Raw genomic sequence first — 20,803 nt, 5'->3', positions numbered from 1 at the left:
GTGTGTGTGTGTGTGTGTGTGTGTGTGTGTGTGTGTGTGTGTGTGTGCGCGCATTTTCTTGGGATGGATTCGTCTATGACGTGTTTGTTTGTTCTCAGGCTTTTCGTGGAGATCCTCAACAGCTGCATGGACTGTGATGAGATCCAGTTTAAGGAGGATGGCAGCTGGGCCCCCATGAGGTCCAAGAGGGAAGTGCAAGAGGTCTCCTCTGCTTCCTATAACGGACTGGATGGTGAGACATGTTATGAGGGGTGAGAGGGGAGCAGGGAGGGTAGGAAACAGAAAGGCTGCGTCTATATGAAGCTCTATATGAAGGCAGCGAGAGAAGCTTAGAAGTAATTAAAATAGGATTACAGAGACGTGGTAAGAAGTCTTTGTTTATGCGTTGTCAGTTTTAATTTGTTGAGGCATCCATCATGATGCTACTGAGCAAAGTGCTTGTCTCCTTGGTAACAAACATACTGTATATCATATGAGAGAAGGGCAAATTTGTATGTGTGCATTTTAGCACACGCACGGTATCCAGCATCGCTTTGATTTTTAATCTGCAGCCTCAGAAACACCAATTGATATTTTGTCGCTGCTCTGCAGGTTCATGTCGGACGTCTGCAGGCTCAGATCAGCTGAGCTCCTCGTCGTCCAGCCACGGTGGCAGCGACAGCAGCAATAGCAAGATGGTGGAGGTGATCGACTTGACGCTGGACAGCTCCTCAGACGACGAAGGACAGGATTCGCCGCCGCCTCCGCAGCCGCCGCCGCTGCCTCCTCTGCCCCAAAGAGCGTGTCCCTCTATGTCACCGACCTCGCCGCCCATCATCAACAAAGGGTCAGACACACAAACCCACCCAAGACCGTCTGATTTCATCTCCACATTCTGTTTTGTCTTTCATTAAATGTGGGCACGGGGCTCCTTTTAGCTGCTCAGACGGCTAGTTAGTTATGTGTCTAGATGTTAAATTATTCATGAGTTTTGCACTCGACACACAAGTTTCTTTTACCATTTCACATCTACAGCTCTCACCGAAGAAAGCAGAGAGTGCTGACTGAGAAAGACTTAACTCCTTTAAATTGGATGTATAGATCTAGAAAATGGGTTTGAAAATTGTTTGTTTTTTTGCACACAAGCGTCAAAACAGAGGGTTACAGTTAAGCCAATCGTGATTCCACATGTATATACAATCTCAAGACAGTTTGATGCTTGACTGTTCTCTCAGGATCAGGAAGGATTGGTAACTCAGCTAACAAACAGACTTGATAGAGATGTGGAACGGGGGGAGCTATTTTCATCTGGCCTAAATGTTAGAAAATGGTTCATTTGAGGAGAAGGTTGAAGCTTGTATACATAAATATCAGAGAGTCTAACGTAAACTTACATGATCGTCACGTCATCTGGCTGAGTCCTGTGTTTCTATGTTAAAGGCAGAATGGGCAGGATTTTCCTAAAATAAATGTTTAGATTTAAAAGTGATCCGTCTCATTCGTCACTTATGACCCACTAGATGTGTGTGACGGTGTCTGTATGCACGGAGACCCTGCCCTCTGCCTGTATTTTCTTTTTTCTTGTCATTTTGCCTCGTTTGGGACATTGCTGGGGGTCAACCTTGTAGCGACCAGGTGTCAGATCGTAAGCACATTTGCAGCTTGGCGTGCACCCTAACCGTGTGTCGCTGAGCCGGGGAGTTAGTGCCAACCTCGATCGTTGTGTTTACAACCTGGAACCGACAAATCCTCATTCTGCCTTCAAACAACACGAGGGATATTGTTGCAAGAAAGGCTCTCTGAAGCTCTTAACAGCTACGTTTTAAGACAAATTCATTATGTGCATCTGTGTTAGAACGTGTGCTGCTTCATTTGACTTTAATGAATCCTGTCGTTGTTCAGAGGTTTGTGTTTCGAGGTCAGAGGAGGAAACAGCACACCCCTGTGACTTACCAAATAAATAGGACATGAAATAAAAGCCTAATTATAGATGAAGCGTCCTCTTTAACTCCTCGTCTCTGAAACTCTTCCTTTGTGTCTGCCTTCAGAGTGTTGAACCTGCACCACCAGGCCTCTCCTGTGAGCCGCACACCCAGCATGCCAGCCGTGGACACCAGCTACATCCCTCCTGTCCCCCCACTCATCCAGGACTACAGACCCTACTACCACACACCCAACGACCTGTCGGGTAAAGACAAACGCACGCGGAGATGATTTAATAGGACCTTTAAACGCATAAGTCCATATTAACATCTTTACAATAATAGTATGCAGCCAAGCCAACTCTCCTCATCCCGAATTCTATATATACAATGATGACATTATTATTGAATGTACTGATATAGCCATAAGAGTTAGTGACTTCATAAAGAGTCAAAGCAAGCAGATAAACAATAAGTAATAAAGTCATAGAGTGTGAAAAAGATGTTTTCTAAATGACTGTATTAATGATCTCCTGGAGATATTGAACAGGAAAACCAAAAGTTTAAGATGTCAAAGGGACTTTTGTTCTTATTATTTTGTTTTCTATAAAAGGTCTAATGCCGTTAACTTTAAAACACATTATGTATTTGCGTCTGTGATACAGATTTTGTGTCGATATTCTCCATTGACTCGTCCTGTGCTTGATTTCCAGAGTTGAACTTCTTCTCTTTTCTTCAAGGCGACAATCATCAGGTACGTCAACAGTTTAGTTTTCAGTGAAGTCCTTGAAGCCTGTGACCGTGGTTCATTTTAGAATAATAAAACGGCTCTGACTCTACGAGTAACCAAATATACTTGTGCTCACCAAACAAACAAACAAACAAACAAAGCATGCTTGATGACAAACTGCCTCTCTGCAATAAGCAAAGATCCCTCATGCAGAGTCAAATACTAAACACATATTTGTGTTAAAATGCTATTTGAGCAAAGTCCTCCGTCAGCTCAGATTCTGGACGGTCCAACCCGGCTCTATCGTCCCCTCTGCAGCTGCAGCCTCGAGTGGTCTCTCTCCGTCTGAGTCAGCCAAAACATACATTGTCAACATACAAACATACAAACACCGTCCTCATGTTGGCAGTGTAATCGTTGTTTTGTTTCCAGCTGATTGAAGAAATCTTCACAAAGTAATTCTACATATAGTATCAGTTTTACCCAGTAGAGACCAGATTTATTTACTTAATTATAGCAGTTGGTGAGTATTTAATGTACTCTTAATGAACTGTCAAACTAATTTGGGTCTGAACAGCAAACTTTTGGTTTGATGAATAACATTTTTGTAATTCACCATTAGTGAGCTGAGTAGAATCGAATTACCACGGACTCCATCATAATATGCTTTTAAAAGTTCATTAATGTTTTATTTATTTTTTCACTTTTAGTGCATGATTGATTTGTGAACTACTCTTCAACTAAGAACACACACTTGACTTCAAGAGTTTGTCCAAACTCGGCCAGTGAGGAGCTTCTTTTTGTCTCGGTAACTTCCGCAGCCTCTAAATGTGAACTCAACACTTCCTCCTCTCTTGTGTTTCTGCCGCATCAGCATTACAACATGGTGATGGCAGCCGCGGCCGCCGCTTCAGCCTCAGACGACCACGAGCTGCTTCTCAACCGCTTCCTGCCCTACAGCACCTCCTCCAGCTCCTCCCAGCTGTTCCTCGACCAATCGGGAGCCTCCTCGGCCGCTTCGCTGACGGCGCCGACCAACGGGGCGAGCAACTCGGGCAGCAGCAGCAGCCTGGTGTCGTCCAGCAGCCTCCGCGACACTCACTCCACGCACTCGTCCTCGCACTCCTCACACTCCTCACACACGCACCCCGGGGTGGTGGCCAGCCGGAGCAGCGCCGAAGCAGCGGTGGCAGCTATTTACGGCGGGATACCCGACGTTATATCGTTGGACTGACTCCAGAAGGGTCAAGACTACACTTTGGGTCCAGCTGCGATCCAGTGACAAACTCTTTGACTGCAGGGTAACGTTTTGATCCAGAAACTAGACTGGCCCCCAAGTCCTCTAACTCAGAACGATTGTTCTCAAGAAGAGCCTCAAGAAGAGCACTAATATTAGGAGTGGGTTCAGGCCTGACCTGAGAACAGTACAGAGTCATCACTTAGAGGGGTCAGCGGTGGACATTCTGTTTGTATACTGACTTTAGATCACAAACCTGTCCAGCATGTGAACCCGCGGTGACTGCGATACTGGTACCAACCCGGCACGAACAGCAAAGACGCTACCTGAGCAAAAAAAACACAAAGGAGGAAGGCTCTTTTTTTACAAAAACGAGGAGTGGCACCGTGTACAGAGAACAAAATATATTTTCCTCTTTTACTTTTGTATGTTGAATCGGGACATTTTCAGTCTAGTGAGCTGCTTCAATCGCTGTTTGTAAGTGGAGGACTGAGGTTGTTTCTCACAAAAGCTTAAACATATGCCTCTTGTTTCTCTTCTCTTTTATTCTGCTTACATGTCGTTTTATTTGCATCTCTACAATATATACTTCAATTCTTTCTCTTTCTCACGTGCTCGAGTTCATTTTTAAATTCATGATGTATTATTTCTCTGTCCAACGACAAGAACACTGAATTTACAGTTTATTCATGTACTAATAATTTTATTATGCTTTTAAGTTATGTATATTTAAACAGTTATTAATATATATATATATATATATATATATATATACAGTTTATATATATATATGCATTCCCTTCTACCTTCAGGTTAATGCTGTGGGGAGTGTCAGTGGAAATTAGCCATTTCTGGTTCTTCATTCTCACTCCTCACAGAGACTCTGCCGGCGTACAGCATTTAGAAATGGAGACTTTTAGACTATTTATAGCTGCCAATTTACAGTTCTGAGCTGGAAGAGTTTGTTTTTGTTTCCTTCTTCTTCTTTTTTTTGCACAATGCCAAAAATAAGATACGGTACCTTTGAAAAGTCACACAATAATCAGAGTGCAGTTGAATCTGTGTGCCACAGTGTTTCCACTTCTTCCATTTCAGCTGGTCGTTATTCAGACTCTTTAAATTTTCTTCAGTTTCACCGTTTTCTTGCTCGACAAAGGGAAAACGCGATGGCGGTCAATCTGTTGTAGAAGAGAGCACGGCATGTGACCAAGTTTAAACTAGTGCCTGTTTATGTGCATGCTTTTACAGCGTGTTTGGGATGTTTGAGTGGTCAAACTCAAAGGAATGTCTTAAACGGTCACCCTCTGTTGAAGACTTGACTTGTGACCGATAGCTTTGACGGCGTAGAGGTTATCTAGGGAGTTTATCTTTGGGGAAACTGCTTGTGGAAAAGCATGGAAGGAGTGTGAAAGAGGGAGATCTCAGCATGCCAACTTGGACTAGGCACAAAGCCAGCTGGTTTAAAAAAAATACATGAGCCGTCTGTAATTCAACAAACCCTGAGAGTTCGTCGGTGTGTGATGCACAAGTGTCAAAGCGAGGAGGAGTCCCGCGAGTCTGCTGAAAACGCAGAGATCGCTCATGAATGTATCGTAGAATTTTAAGAGTGGACATTTTGTTTCAGTTATTAATAGAGGTTGTAGCGGTCACATTACCAGTGACATACAGTCGACCTGGTACCCCCCCTCCCCCCTCCTCCTTCCCGTCTGGGTGTCCTTGAAACTTTCCTGTCTTTCCAGTTCCTCCTCAATTATCCACTCCCAGACGTCCGAGGCAGTTCAGTTCACTTTAAAGTCTAATTATCTCCACCACCATGAGATAATCGCCTCTGACAGCATCACTTGACATCCTGTCCTGTCCTTCAACTGGGAGACTCACCCAAAATGACCCCCACACCCCCCTCCCTCCCTCCCTCCCTCGCTCTCTCTTGATGTCTTTTATTTTATTTATTTTTCCTGGGAACCAACCTCCGGCTCTCACACTGAACCGGAGCCAGTCTTGTGTATTTCCTATGTTGTGCAGTATTTTATTTATTTTGTATTCTTATTTCTATATATTATATTTTTACAAATCGTTATTAATTTCCATGGATGAGCGTGTAAGTCACTGTCACTCGGGAGCTGTTGAGTTTTTTTTAATTATTTTTATTTAATATGTATTTTATTATTTTTATTTGTCGGTACGGTTTAGTTATTCGTCGTAGAAAGGCCTCTGTGTATTTTCTTGGGAGCTGACATGCGTAACATATAATAAGGATAATAAGGACACAAAGCACATGTTTATCGTACATGGCTCATGATGATGTCATTATGAATTAGCTAGAATCCAGTGACATAGAAAAATAGCAGTATTGATATCGAAATATGAAGCTGTTTTTTTTTTGTTTTATCAAACCTTTTGTCAGAAATAATCTCCAGTATTGTTGTCGGATCAGTTCAGGCCGGTTGCTCCACCCACTTTGGTCCAGACTTAAATATCTCAACATCTATTGGAGGAATTACCGTGAAACTTTGTACAGACATTCATTGTTCCCAGAGGATGAATCCAACTGACTTTGGTGATCCTCTGACTCCTTCAGTGCTACCATCAGGTCAAAGTGTTGCGCTTTACTTGGTTTTAGTGCTGATTAGCACACGTTAACATGCTGAACTTAGACGGTAAACATTATACCTGATAAACATCAGCATGTTAGCATCCTGACGTTAGCATCGATTATTCTATCAGAACAGCGACTGTTCTGCTTTCAGAGAGGCTGATTAAATGCATGGGTCCAAAATATCCTTTCATCCCTGTCCAAAGTAAACCATGTATCCAAATGTTACCTTCATGGGTTTATAGAAATCTCCTATTTATCACACTAAAGAAGCCTCTTAATTAGCTGAACATGCATGAGCACAGAGTTTTTCTTTGCTCATGAAACGAGTTGGAGTAAAGATATGGTAGATTTGGAGCTGCACGGGTTTTTCACAGACCAGCAATGCTACTGTATGTAACTGGATTCCAGCTAATTCAGAGCATATGAATTAATGTATGAAGTAACTTTGAGTTCATTGACGGAATATTCATTAAGCGTTAACTCATCACATAATTCATAACACACCCTGGGTCGATTCATGCATCAAATCATCATGACTCATGCATTAGTCAAGCATGTGTGTTTGTACCTTTTGTTATGAAGAGTTATGCACACTTCTCACACTGAAGATGTTGAGCCTACCATCATGGTAGTTTGAATAATAATCACCAGTATTTGGACGCCTGACAAGGTGGTCACAGTTCATTAGATCACAATTTCATTTATTTAAACTTCTTCTTTCCTCGCGGTGCAGCAGATATACGCACATGAAGTGAGAGTCCAGACCGTGTTGACTGTGTTTCTGTTGAAGTGCTCCACACACTGGGGGTCTCTATGGGATTACCGAATTGTTTCATAGCGTCAAGTGGGCACAGCTCCCTCCTGTGGTGCACAGTTGTTGGATATCTGGGGGAGAAACCGTCATTATTGAGCAGGGGTATTTGGTTTTTTATTGTTGTTATAAAATATCAGATTGCCGGCAATGATGGATAAGCACAGGGCTGTTGCCATCTCAATCCCTCTCCGACATGAGTCACACAGGTGTGCACATTCACGCAGTATCTATGGAGCATTTTTCTCAGCAGCTTATGTGTTTGCTGGTGTGAGGACACTGGGAATAAGGCCACTATTATTTGTACTTACTCGGAAAGGTGTTTTCAAAACGGTGTCGAGCAGCTCAACTCTTTGGTTGTCATGACGTCTCGCCGTAGATAAAAGGGAAAAGTCAACTGTGTGTATGTTGTGTCTGTATGGAAGCCCGAAAGTTCAGATCCAAACGTTCGGTGTTTGATGTCCGTTTGTATGCTTTTTGTGTGTCAATTCAGAGCGAGAGAATAAATTAATTTATATATTTTTTAGAAAAATGACAGCTGTTCTATTATTAAGAAAAGGGACTGTGGCCAATAAAGAGTCTTACGCAGCAGAAATGATCTCAACGTCAGACTTAAGTCGATATCTGCACTCACTGCCTTAAAACATTCACAGGTTCTGTTTCACGGCTCCAATCCGAGAAAAATCATAAGGCTTTTCGAGGAGGGCGAGGAGAGGAGGGTGTACAGTAGACCCTTGTCAGTTTGTACAAATATACCAAGTGAAAAAAAAATATTTATTACCTGCATTGAAGAAATTGTTTACTTATTGAATGTTATCTGTTTATGTAGAACATTTTAGATGTAATAAAATGCATTCTGTTATTTCTTTGTGTTTTCCCTCATTTTTAAACGATGGGATTTATCCTTTCTGGAGGAAAATGTTTTCTGTCAAATGCAATTTTAAACTGCCTGTTACACCTAGAAGTGAACACTGGGTGGCAGCAGAGAGACAGTGTCATCAACATGTCCCTTGCTGCGATGGCACAAAACCAATTACGCACGCTTTGTTGACTCCAGCCGTTGCCTTCCTGGCTCTGACACGAGCTATATATAATATAAAGATATAAAATAATGAATGAAGATGTTTAACTTTTGATTAAAAGTGATGGGGAGGCCTCGTGCAACGAGGAGACTACGTTACGCACAAGACAGATGGACGCGTCAAACCTAATGTTCGCTCAACCCCACCATTCCTGTCGGAGCTAGCAGCAGAGAGGAGAGAAGGGGGCACAACACCACAGGAGGGTGGGGGTGGATACAGATGGAGGAGTTGGGCTGGCATCATGTACTAATGTGTCACTCCAAGATCCAGCTCTACTTGGACAGATAGATTTGATTTATCTTGAATATAGAAGTGTCCGTGAGCTGCTGACATTATGAATGAGGAAAATGAGAGCGTTTGTTTGAACAGTTCACTAGTTGAGGTTGACTACTTCAGCAACCTGGAGGACATCGACGTGACGGCGGACGGGACCCCAATTCTGAGGTTCCTCATCTGCCTTGTGTATTGTGTTGTCTGCGCTGCGGGTCTGGTGGGCAACGTGCTGGTCCTCTTCTTCATCAGGGTCAAACAAGGTCGGAAGAAGTCCACGGTGAACTTCTTCGTGCTCAACTTGGCGGTGACGGACCTCCAGTTCGTGCTCACTCTGCCCTTCTGGGCCGTGGACACCGTGCTGGACTTCAGCTGGCCGTTTGGAGACGCCATGTGCAAAATCATTCTCTCGGTCACCGTGATGAACATGTACGCCAGCGTGTTTTTTCTCACTGCCATGAGTGTGACCCGCTACTGGTCAGTCGTCTCGGCTCTGAAAAACAGAACCGCGCGAAAGTCCTGTTCCGCCAACTGGACCTGCGCAATAATTTGGACACTGGCGTCTCTGGCGACTGCGCCGACGACGATTTTCTCAACTGTCAGCAACGTAACCGGAGAAAAGCTCTGTTTGCTGAGGTTTCCAGGTGGGCAGTACTGGTTGGCACTTTATCACATACAGAAAATGCTTGTAGGTTTTGTTTTGCCAATGTTCATCGTGTCCATCAGCTACATCATGCTGCTGCGTTTCATCAGCAATCGGAGTATGAAAACAGACAACCCCAAACGGAGATCCAAAGTTACAAAAGCTATCACCATCGTCGTGTTGTCCTTCTTCCTGTGCTGGATGCCGAACCAGGCCATCACCTTGTGGAGTGTACTGGTCAAACTGAACGTCGCAAACTGGGACAAAGCTTATTACATAGTCCACACGTATGTGTTCCCTCTGACCGTCTGTATGGCTCACACCAACAGCTGTCTGAACCCCATTATTTACTGCCTCATGAGGAAGGAGTTCAGGAATAAACTGAGGAGTCTGATACACAGAGGATGAGGTTTTTTTGGACCTCTGTGAATGATTTAACGAATTGACAAACAGTAACCAAGACGCACGGATTGCGCACGGCGAAAGAATCATGGAGCGAGAGAGGAGATCAGCTGTCAGAAAGCACAATGAGAACCAGCAACATTATGTATATGAGGAGTATTTACTCCATTCTGCTTATGGAATAATGTAACTTTCATGCGCGCTTCTTGTTTTTAAAGGCCTGCGCGTAATGTGGCTTTTTTATATAGCTTTACGCATAGGAAGTGCTAATTTTGTGTTTAAGTATTACACTTGGATGTCCACTGTGGCATTGCTTTTAAATATCCACTATGAGTGGTGTGTCTCTAGTCAATCGAAGTGAGTGTGTAATTGAAAATTATAATTAACAACAGCTTGCATTGAAGTTGAACAGGTGAAACAGCGCTTTCTACATCCATCTGTGAATGTCTTTGAAAATAATGTAACCAGTGTGCGATAAGTGTGTTTACAAGACAATCGTGGATGCAAACTTCACCTCTTCTGAACCAAAGGAGGATATTTACCAACACACATACTCACGATTCTCACTTCCAACTCCTCAGACAGCCTACTGAGTGTCAGACTAAAGCTCTTGTACCCCTCTAGCGTGAGTTTTCCACGTGTCACGGACGGTGTCAGTTTCCACTTCTTACACAAGCGGCAACCTCCTGCTCTGAAAAGAGAAGCCAATGCGAAAGTGACTTCAACTTGCATTATTTCTCCTGATCAGCAGGGGGCGATTCCTCTGGTTGCAAAGAGTAGTCAGATTTTATAGAAGTCTATCAGAAAATGATCCTACGTCTCACTAGTAACAATGTAAATATGAGTGTATGGTCTCAATTGCTAGTTTCAAGTCTTCTTCAACACAGCGTGATGTTCATTTAGTAAATTGCAGCCAAAATCTAAGATGGCGATGGCCAAAATGCTGAACTCGGGGCTCTATGACTGCAGTCCACAAACCAATTAGGTAACTTCACGACAGCTATGTCACCCATTGGTTTGTTGACTGACGTTTTGAAGCCTCAAGTTTGGCATTCGGGAAATTGCCATCTTGGTTTTTGGCCGTCGCCATCTTGGTTTTGGTAACCGGAAAAGAAAAAGAGAGGGTTGAGTACAACCAAATGCTGAGTAAGATATTTTTAGGCAACCAAAAATGTAACAATTTACTTTCATGAACTGAAAACCCACTTTGAAAGGGTTAAAGTTGTAAGACGAAAACTAGGATAACTCCCAGACCGGACAACATGTGGTAGCAACCTGTCAACCACAAGATGACCACGCCCTAAAGCATACCCTGCTTTATCATCTATTTTAATCTAAATGGGACCGTAAAGAACATCATGCTGTATTGAAAAAGACTTGAAACTATAGCGATAAAGACCATAAACTCATGTTTACAATGTTTTTCCCCCTGCTGGCCATTTAAAACAATGCAAGTTTAAGGCACTTCAGCGTTGCCTTCACTTTTCAGACCCCTTGGTTGGTTAGGGTAAGGAAAAGAGCATTGTTGACGTTAACTTGACTGGCGAACGACTCACGAGACTCAAGTGACTAGCGTCAATAATGACTCTTGTCAATGTTTACTTTTAGTTTTGCCCGTGACATGAACAGCGGTCTCCTGGACAAAAGTCCTGTGTTTGTCCGGTGACTGCTTTGTCTACGTTCTGTCTAATAACGAGGCAGGTGGGTTTGCATTGGAGTTAGTTGAAAGCACCGCGGTGCGTCGGTATCAGACACCGAGGGGCACTGACCAGGCGGTTTTTGACGAGTTGGGATTGAGATCAGATTAGTTACAGGTCATTTTTTTAATTATTGAATATAACATGCCAAACAACAAAATGTGTAAAATATGATTGTTGTAAATACACCAAAAAAAACTGTATCCACGTGTGACAATAAAAATGTACTCAAGTCGACTCACATGGCTTAGTTTTTCTCTATAATAACATCTGATTGTGCACGAGTCAAAAAAGTAACAGGTGGAGGCTTTTGATGTGCGATTTTTTTTCTGGATACACCATCTTCAACATACACAGGGTGCAGTAAAAATAGACTTTATGATTGCCTTTCTGCTCAACGCCGGGAGCTCTCCACTATCCCTCATCAGAGGTGAAATTCACTGCGTGCAATACTCTGCGTGAGCCGAGTGCACAAAGGCAGAACTGAGATGCAGCGTACATGCACACACTGCTGAGTGTCGAGTGAGTTTTAACAGAAAGCTCTATAGTTGTCTCACAGCAAGGGCATTGGCTGTAGCTGTGAATTGAATTGAACTGAATGAAAAATGTTGCGCTGAATTAATTGAAAGGCGACCAATTTTATAAATAGTTTATTGAAAGAAGCATATCGAGGAACATTTATTCTGTTTTCTTGTATTTAGGAAGTGATTGGTCAAGTTTGCAATTATATAGTGGGTGGCCTCATCGCTCTCTCACACACACACGGCACAAGAACATGTTTCCTTTTACCTTCACTGGTCTCAAAGAAGAAGGCTGTGATGGAAAGTGTAGACATTTACCCAAGTACTGTACTTGAGTACAGTTCTGAGGTACCAGTTGTTTACCTGAGATACTGCTAGACCTCTTTGAGTAATATCATGTTGGGAGCCGTGTGGAGGACCTACCTCATTCAAGAAATGCTCTGAATTTAGCAACTTTAAGTAACATTTTGAGACACAAACGAAGTAAATTGATCTCATAATTCTGAAAAACAAAGCAGTAATTCAGAAAAGAAAATGTATTTCTTATTTATTTATTCAGCTTTTATTAATTTTCCGTCTCCTTATTGGTATGTTTACTTAAATGAGTAACTAGTCTTTGCTGACGCTTCAATCGTGATACACTGCGGGTCTTGTAAAGGTCAGCTCCATGGCACTTAGTGGATGAATCACAATAGGTGACATTTTGGAGAAAGCACTTGCTTTCTTGAAATTGCTCACATTAAGAAACAATTTCCAGGCCATGAATGTAAAACCATCTCTTTAATAAACCCCAATCATTCCCACCTTTTATGGACACATAAAGAGAACTGCTGTTGCTTGGCACATTGTGAGGGATTTTTTTGCCACTCTGCCTTCCTATTGAATTGGCCGCTTGTTATTTTACTGCAATAAACCTGAACCAGGAAAACATTTCAAGATGAGGAACGTGACCAAAGAAAGAGGCAAGAAACAGCCTCTAGTCATGCCAGCAGAGTTAAAATCCTTTCTGGTTGTTTCTTTCATCTTTGAGATAAGAATGCATTGCTTTTCTCAAGTGATATCAGCTGATTGGCAGATAATAAACAACAATTTAAAATCCCTTCAAATCCATGATTGATATTGAATAGCAATCTAAAAAGACTGCACTACAGACAATAGTCCTGCGTTTAAATCTCTACATGAATAGAAGGTTTTTCAGCAAAATGTACAAAACACACTCTACAGAAAAATAGCCCGTAAGATTGTCAATACTGATGCATGTATCTGTGCGCAGCATCTGACTGATGTATCTGGTCAAGATGGAGCTAGTTTTAAACTTTATGTACAGTTTATTTAGTCGGGTTGTGAAATTAATGATATTATTAGAAATATTCTTCAATCTTTACATTTTAATGAAATATATGGGCACTTTGTGCAATGCAAAAATCTGGATATTTAATTGCTGGCCGTATGGAGCAAAATAGGGGTAAGTCATGGGTTTATTCATAAACTTTATTTGACAGTTGTACCAATTCCTAAAATGCTTTAGAGATATTTATTCTGCCTCCCTCGAGTCTTTTTGACATTGTATAATGATTATTTGCCTTTTCTCACAAAGTTCCTCTTCATTAATCTCTACAAGATAATTTCATAAAGTGTAGTATATTAACTTGACTTTCCCTCCCAAACAAATACACAATTAATTTGTCTTACAATGGCAAAACATGGGAAAAGAGACAAATATATCCGTGCTTGTATCTTAAAGTGGATTTAATATTGCAGAGACTCACAGACATCAGTTTAAGGCTACACATGGTGTCTACTTAACATCCTTTGAGCCATTTGGTGGTTTGTCAGTGCAATTAAAAATACAACTAAGAAGTACGTCAAATATCCAATTCACATGACAATGACAAAACTTGCTAAGTTCAGAGTTCATGAGAATTTATTTTTTTGCCAAAAAGAAACAAGGCTACGGGCCAGAAAAGGCTGAGAAACACTGGTGTGGTGACTCCACAAAAATGTCATCTTTATTTCAGTCTGTTTCTCAACAACCTAGCTGAGTTTTCTCAGGCTAAAAGGTAATCGTGTAATGTGGAAACCTTTGGAAGAAGGTGATCTTACACCCACGTACATTTCAAATCAAAACCAAAGCTACAAAGGTTTCCCGGTATTAAAAATAGAAAGAATATGCAATATACAGAGATAATATTCCAAAAAGATGTGCGTTAATGTACATATAGAGATGTTAAGACATCAATGTAATGTGTAGTGTGTATGGGGGGTGGGATACGGGTCCTTGTCAGTTGGTGTCCCGGGCCTTGTTGATTTACTTGGAACAGAGTATTTTTACAGTGTTGTAGTACTTTTACTGGAAGGATCGAAATACTGTGTGAACCATGGGGTGATCCACAAATGAAAATACAATTGAGTAAATTTAAATAAAATATAAATAACAATAAACTAAAAAATAAATGTTTAAAATTCTAATTGCATTGGGGATAAAATACTTTTTCTATTTTTGCATGTAAATACCATTAGCTAAGTCTGTGAGATCTGTCGTCTGATTGTTTTTACTTTTTCCGACTTTCTGCACGAGCCTCCTGAATGCACCACCGGTCTCCATGTTGGTCACGTGACCCCAGCGGGCAGGCGGGCTTATTCTCAGCTTCTCCTTCGCATTTTTTGGGCACCAATGTCGGAGGTGTTTGTGCCTGGAGGAAATGGACTCTGGCAATGCTATATGGATTTGATCGTTCAGAGATCCGATCAGTTGAGTCTGTGAATGGCGCCAAAACAGGACCCTAAACCTAAATTTCAAGAAGGTCGGTAAACGTTACAGAGAGATGATGATGATGATGATGATGCCTGGAGGGGGGCGGGTTTGTTGTTGTTGATGTTGCTGGTCCTGCTCGACAATAGTGGTCTCCAAGGAGGTAGACAGAGCCCACAGAGCCTTTATTATCGTCCGTAGATGTGAAGAATTAATTTAAAACGCACTCTACATTGACACTTATCAAAGCGTAGCACCCTAAAGTGAAGCTTAGGATGTAAAACAGCCGTTGACGTTAAGCTAACTGCTAGCTAGCTTGTTATTTATGCTAAGAGCTAAACCTTTATCCAGTCACTGACACACAAAAGAGTCTCTGAAATACAGTCAGTCCAGTTTATATCAGTTTAAAATACATCTGAGGAGTCTCATGGTAGCCTAACGAGTACTTATACTTCAATATATTGTGGTATTCTTGTTGTTTTTCTTCTCATTTTGTCTTCCTCTCGTCGCAGGTGAAAGAGTCCTGTGCTTTCATGGGCCATTGCTCTATGAGGCAAAGGTTTGTTTCGATACTAACATCACACGTGTTTTATTAGATGATTATTAAACTGCAAAATACACAAATGAGCCAACGATTGACGCAGACCTGTGTGTGTGTGTGTGTGTGTGTGTGTGTGTGTGTGTGTGTGTGTGTGTGTGTGTGTGTGTGTGTGTGTTTTCTTTTTCAACAGTGTGTAAAGATCAACATAAAGGATAAACTGATTAAATACTTCATTCATTACAGCGGATGGAACAAAAAGTGAGCATCTCATACAGTTAATTTTGCTTGCTTGTTCTCAGATCATCTACTGTGAATATGATCAGTGTGGACTTCTCTTTATGTTCACTGTGATGGAGTTTCTCTGTCTGATGTTTCTTCTTGCAGCTGGGATGAATGGGTTCCTGAAAGCAGAGTTCTCAAATATGTGGACAGCAACCTTGCGAAACAAAAAGAGCTTCAAAAGGCCAATCAGTGAGTATGAAGAGACATGAAGAAGTTATTTTTCTTGTGAGACACACTCCCTGATGTTAAATCTTTTGTCATTTCCCCCCAAATAGCTTCAACATTAACAAAACAGTAGCATAATTTCCTTTACAAGTTGAAACGCAGTGATTTTGACATTGTAGTATATGGACAAATGTTAGTAATGAACATTTTACGTGGATTTGTCTCATCCTCACTACTGTTTCTTCTTCCCCAGGGACCATTATGTTGAGGGAAAGATGAGGGGATTAGCACCAAGCAAGAAGATTGCTGCTGTGCAGCAGAAAAATGTTGATCTGTAAGTATCCACATGGTTTTCCCATCTCCAATAATTCCACATATTGTAAACACATTATGTAAGCAGACATAATGTGTGCCTCATGATATATATTGACTGAAGTAAAGTATGCATGTATGTACTGAATGTAGTCACTCTACATGTGTCATATCAAGTCGTCCTTATTTACTGACTCACTGTTTTCTGCGTCCTAGGAAAGTGAAAAAGGCAAAGCAGAAGAGTGAGTGTAAAGTTTCTGCATCACGTGTTCTTTCTTTATGTTAATCTAAAAATCACGGATCTACCTCTAAGGGCAGTTGGAGTTACTCATCAAAATGGTTGACTGACTACACACAGACTTGTTGTTCACCTGCTCATCTGTCGTGCCTGAAAGCACTCTCCTGTTTTGGGAACTTGTTATGGATTTGCAACAACCTGCCAGACGTGTTTTATGAACACCTTTTATTTTCTTCATAATTTGAGTGTGCTGTAACTTGATATTTGGTTTTAGCCCCGGGGCCGGGTGAAGGCACCAGCAGCGGAGAAACGCTGCTGGGACCACGGAAGAAGAGGGCTCGGGTTGATCCCACTGTGGAGAGTGTATGTATCATCAGTTATTAACTCTGTGGACACACATGAAGACAGACATACCTGAGGATATATAGCTTAAACAACAGCGCTTTGTTGATGAACAAAGCTGAGAAAATGTAATAACTTTGTTTTAAGCAGTCATTTTGATCACTAGGCTTCTGAACAGTCAATGATTGAAACAAGTTTTTGAACGATGCACCCTGTGGGCCACAGCAGGTTATTGTCTGGATTCTTTCACTGTTGATTTCTTTCTGGTGAGATAAATTGTTCAGTTTCCTAAAGAGAGCAAGAAATAGAGTTAAATGTTGGCCCCATGCAGACATGTAATCATGGCCTGCATACCAACCAGGGTGTCAAAAAGATCTTGAACGTCATTAAAGATCAGAACATTTTTCACAGAAGGACGTTATTCTCGTCCATAAGACCTGCCGGCAGCAGGAAAGAAGTGTTGCATTCTGGGATATTATAGATGGAAATAAAATGACTTTTTATAGAAATTTAATTTGCACTAATATGTTTTGCACCTGTATTATTTAATAGTCCCAAGATCTTGATATAATTCACTAATATTGAAATAAATATAATAGAGAAAATATATTTACATGAATATGAAAAAAGAATACCTGCATTTGAAATAAGAAATGCATTTTTTTTTTTTTTTTTATGAGAGAAATGCAAAATGCTCTTGGAGGAGACGCTTTCTTGCTTTATAATAATAATCAATAATCAACCATGTGTGTCCAGGAGGAGATGTTCACCAACCGCGTGGAGGTGAAAGTGAAGATTCCTGAAGAGCTGAAACCCTGGCTGGTGGACGACTGGGACCTCATCACCCGACAGAAACAGGTGGGGGGGACACACACCAACAAACCAGAAGGAGTTCATGTTTGATTTACTTCAGCTACGATTAGCTGAGAGCTTAGATGTCTGTGTGTTACACATTCTTACAGACATCCTGCTTTTATATTCCACCTGTGACAAATTAAATGATGTAAATTCCTGTTTATCAACCATTTAACGATCTTGGACTTAACCACTGTGTCAAAACCAGTCAATCCTCAACTCTTTAGTCAAGGAATGCTTAAATCCTCTCGGAGAGCAGATTGATTCCTTATCTCATCTGGTGTGTAGAATCAGATCTGTTGTTTAGATGACATTTGACACAAATAATGTACATTACTGACCGTAATTTGCCATTAATAACTCTTCAATAGGTGGTAGAATGGCAAGCTGCACATCAGAGCTGTACAATGTAGCACAGACAGGAAGTGTCACAATTAAACTGAGAATGATAAGTGGAGTCAAAACATGCTTGAAAGTGAGGAACACTGATATTTTGTCAATGTCTCAATCAAGGTTTTCTGTTGCTTCCAGTTATTTCATCTGCCTGCTAAGAAGAATATAGAGACTGTTTTGGAGGACTATGCAAACTATAAGAAATCAAAAGGAAACTCGGACAACAAGTAAGAATAAACACCCTGACTTTCTTCAAATGATGTTCATGTCGTCCTCCCCATCAATGTCCTTAAAGTTTAACTTTGGTATTTTTCAACCTGGACCCTATTTTCCCATGTTTTTACTGGATCAAATTGAAATTAAATAGTTTTTCCTATTATTCACTTTGACACGAAAACATTGGAAAATAGGTTGTAAGTTTTCCTCTTCAGAAACAGTTGGTAACTTTATTAAAAATACATTGTTTTATTATATTTGCTCAAACTGTCTCTTTATCCTGAAAGTAGTGCATGAAGCAGATAATCTGTGAATATAAACAGGCTCCTCTGCCTCCTCTCAGCGCTGCTAATGAGGCAAGAGTCCACTGCGCCCGAAGAAAAAACAACCAATCAGAGCAGAGGAGTCTCTAACGCAGTAACTTATATATTTAGTGTACTGTTTAGCTGTAAAATGAGTAAGATTGTGGCTCGACTGTTATCAACATGGAGACTTCGTCACAAACCTTTCATTTTTACAGCTAAACAGAACTCCATAAGGATCACTTGAAGGAGGCAGAGGAGCCTGAGATGATATGCCTCATGTACTGTCAGCTTTGACTTCCTTCTTTGAAACGAATAACAGTTTAGACTCAATCCTGTGCAATTTACCCAGCATGGTACCACTTATGAACATGATTGGACGCCCTGCTGAATTTGGAAATATTTAAATGACCATAATTCAAGTTTTTTTTCCATGTTTTAGCACATTTACAGCAAATCATACATGCTGCTGGCCATTTTCCTAAATAGCGACTACAATTTGATTTGATTCATTTCAGTAAGTTGTGAAAATAGACTTGCTATGGTTGGATACTTGCTTCCAACACAAAAGCATGCGATGACAAGCATATCCAGTTTGATAGAGGTGGTGGTGTTGCACAGTAATGCCATTATACTCTTATCTGTTTAACCAGCAGCATGATGCTAGCGTTGATTGATTTCCTTCTTTCTCTCCCCTCCGCTCAGGGAGTACGCAGTAAACGAAGTTGTGTCGGGGATTCGGGAGTACTTCAACGTCATGCTGGGCACTCAGCTGCTTTACAAGTTTGAGAGGCCGCAGTATGCTGAGATCCTGGCCGAACACCCAGACATGCCGATGTCGCAGGTGTACGGAGCTCCACACTTGCTGCGTCTATTTGGTACGGACCGTGGACACACACACACACACACACACATTATTTTACACATGCAGCTCACACACATTTCAACCATCGCTTTGAAATGAGCGAGTGATGGATTGTTTCTAACATCATGCAGAAACTCAAGCACCTACCTGTATTATAAGTGCTTTTATAAGTGCTTTCAAACCATTGAATTGGATTCTTTCCAGACAGGCAAAGTGGCCTCGGAGGGGAATTCAGTGTTGCCGTTCTTTTCGTTCGCGTCTGTGAAATGTTCTCCTCAGAAGCTTGAACACTAAACAGACAAATGATCACCTTGCTAGCTATGTTTCGTTTGTCCAGAACAATCATACCATTGTTATGTTGGTCATACACACACACACACACCCACACACACACACACACACACACGGGGTTTAAAAATGTATTTCTTATTTTGACATTAGAATCGAGTTGGCAAACACTCAGAAGGTCATGAGGAAGATGCTGTCCTCATCAATAATCAAATTCTAACTTGCATAAAGACTTGATTGTAATGACTGCTCTCTATGAAGTGACAAATGCTATCACAGTAGCTGACGTCAAATTGCCCTGGCTGAGGGTCAGCAACTTTCACAATACGTCCTGTGAAAATAGAGATTTGTCCACCAGCAGAGATTTCTACTGAGGTAGCTTTCCCTTTGATATCTCTGGTTGTATACGGTATCGTTGTAAATCAATGACTGCTCTATGGCAATCAATACAAGATCCGTACCCCAAATGTCAATAAGAAGCTTGATTTGTACCGTATTCTATTTAATGGATTAGCCAAAAAAAAAACGAAATAATCCTTCGTAATTGTATCTACATTATCAGGATGCTGCAGTTGTGTCAGATATACTCATGAGTATGACCAGTTATGATCTCCGACAGGACAATCATGCGATTGTTTGCGTGTTTGCGTGTGCACCTGTGTGTCCGTCCACTTTAAATCTCTCCTTCTGCTGCAGCAAAATGCATATTGTTACGGCTGCATGCTCAAGGACCTCTCGTGGTTTCAGTGACTCACTTTTTCCTAAAAACACCTTTTGATTGCCGGTTTTGTACTGCCATTGACCGCCTGCTGAGTCCTCACTCACAGTGCATCACCACCCTCAGCTGCTACTCTGCAGCCAGAGAGACACAGTGGGGGGTTTTGGAGAAAATATTTTTGCTCCCTTTAATTGTTATGGACGGTGTGTTTGGCTAAGAGCTAACGGAATTACACACAGCTGACTGCGTTGCAGCTGTTCGGCACCCAAAGACACTGTTAATTCTGTGTCTTTTGTTATTGGGCATCAACCTCACGTTTACGCACGGAACGTCAATAAGTCGACTTGGAGCCTAAATATAAACGCTTCAAGTCGCAGTTACACCCGTGAGACGGAGCTGAGACGCACAGAGCCGGTGGAGACATCTGCACAGAGTACAATGGGAGCGTACCTGTTGAGATGTGCGAGTGACAAACGCATCTGATACACTTGCAGTCTAAACGGTGGGTCAGCCAATTATGGGTTGTATTCATTCAATCCATCATTACAACAGTGCTCATTGAAGACACACTTGGTGCAGATCGCTTTCTAGTTTAATGCAATTTTTATGAAGTCTTTTTACATTCACAGTATTTAAAAAAAAAA

General features: G+C 41.4%; 2 protein-coding genes and 1 pseudogene across 3 annotated transcripts in view; all 3 read left to right on the top strand.

Annotated features, from left to right (window-relative positions):
- LOC116384073 (E3 SUMO-protein ligase PIAS1-like) overlaps window positions 1-4,628 on the top strand; it is a 37,144-nt gene extending 32,516 nt beyond the window's left edge. Inside the window, exons 9-13 of one of the 2 annotated variants that reach the window (XM_031848414.1) lie at window positions 99-232; window positions 592-826; window positions 2,028-2,167; window positions 2,615-2,649; window positions 3,500-4,628. In XM_031848414.1, the coding sequence (XP_031704274.1) occupies window positions 99-232; window positions 592-826; window positions 2,028-2,167; window positions 2,615-2,649; window positions 3,500-3,865 (910 nt within the window). In that variant the 3' untranslated portion in view covers window positions 3,866-4,628. Of the gene's footprint in view, window positions 1-98; window positions 233-591; window positions 827-2,027; window positions 2,168-2,614; window positions 2,656-3,499 lie in introns of both variants that reach the window. The other variant, XM_031848413.1, reaches the window with a different exon arrangement.
- Window positions 4,623-9,885, top strand: rxfp3.3a1 (relaxin family peptide receptor 3.3a1). The gene has a single exon (XM_031848423.1). The coding sequence runs from the start codon at window positions 8,692-8,694 to the stop codon at window positions 9,676-9,678; it is 987 nt and encodes a 328-aa protein (XP_031704283.1). The 5' UTR covers window positions 4,623-8,691; the 3' UTR covers window positions 9,679-9,885.
- Window positions 9,886-14,548: 4,663 nt separating this feature from the next.
- LOC116384266 (mortality factor 4-like protein 1) overlaps window positions 14,549-20,803 on the top strand; it is a 13,527-nt pseudogene continuing 7,272 nt past the window's right edge.

The sequence above is a fragment of the Anarrhichthys ocellatus genome, unplaced genomic scaffold (assembly GCF_004355925.1).
Source record: "Anarrhichthys ocellatus isolate YVR2014 unplaced genomic scaffold, GSC_Weel_1.0 scaffold8, whole genome shotgun sequence".
NCBI lineage: Eukaryota > Metazoa > Chordata > Actinopteri > Perciformes > Anarhichadidae > Anarrhichthys > Anarrhichthys ocellatus.
This window is presented reverse-complemented; position numbering and strand designations above follow the sequence as displayed.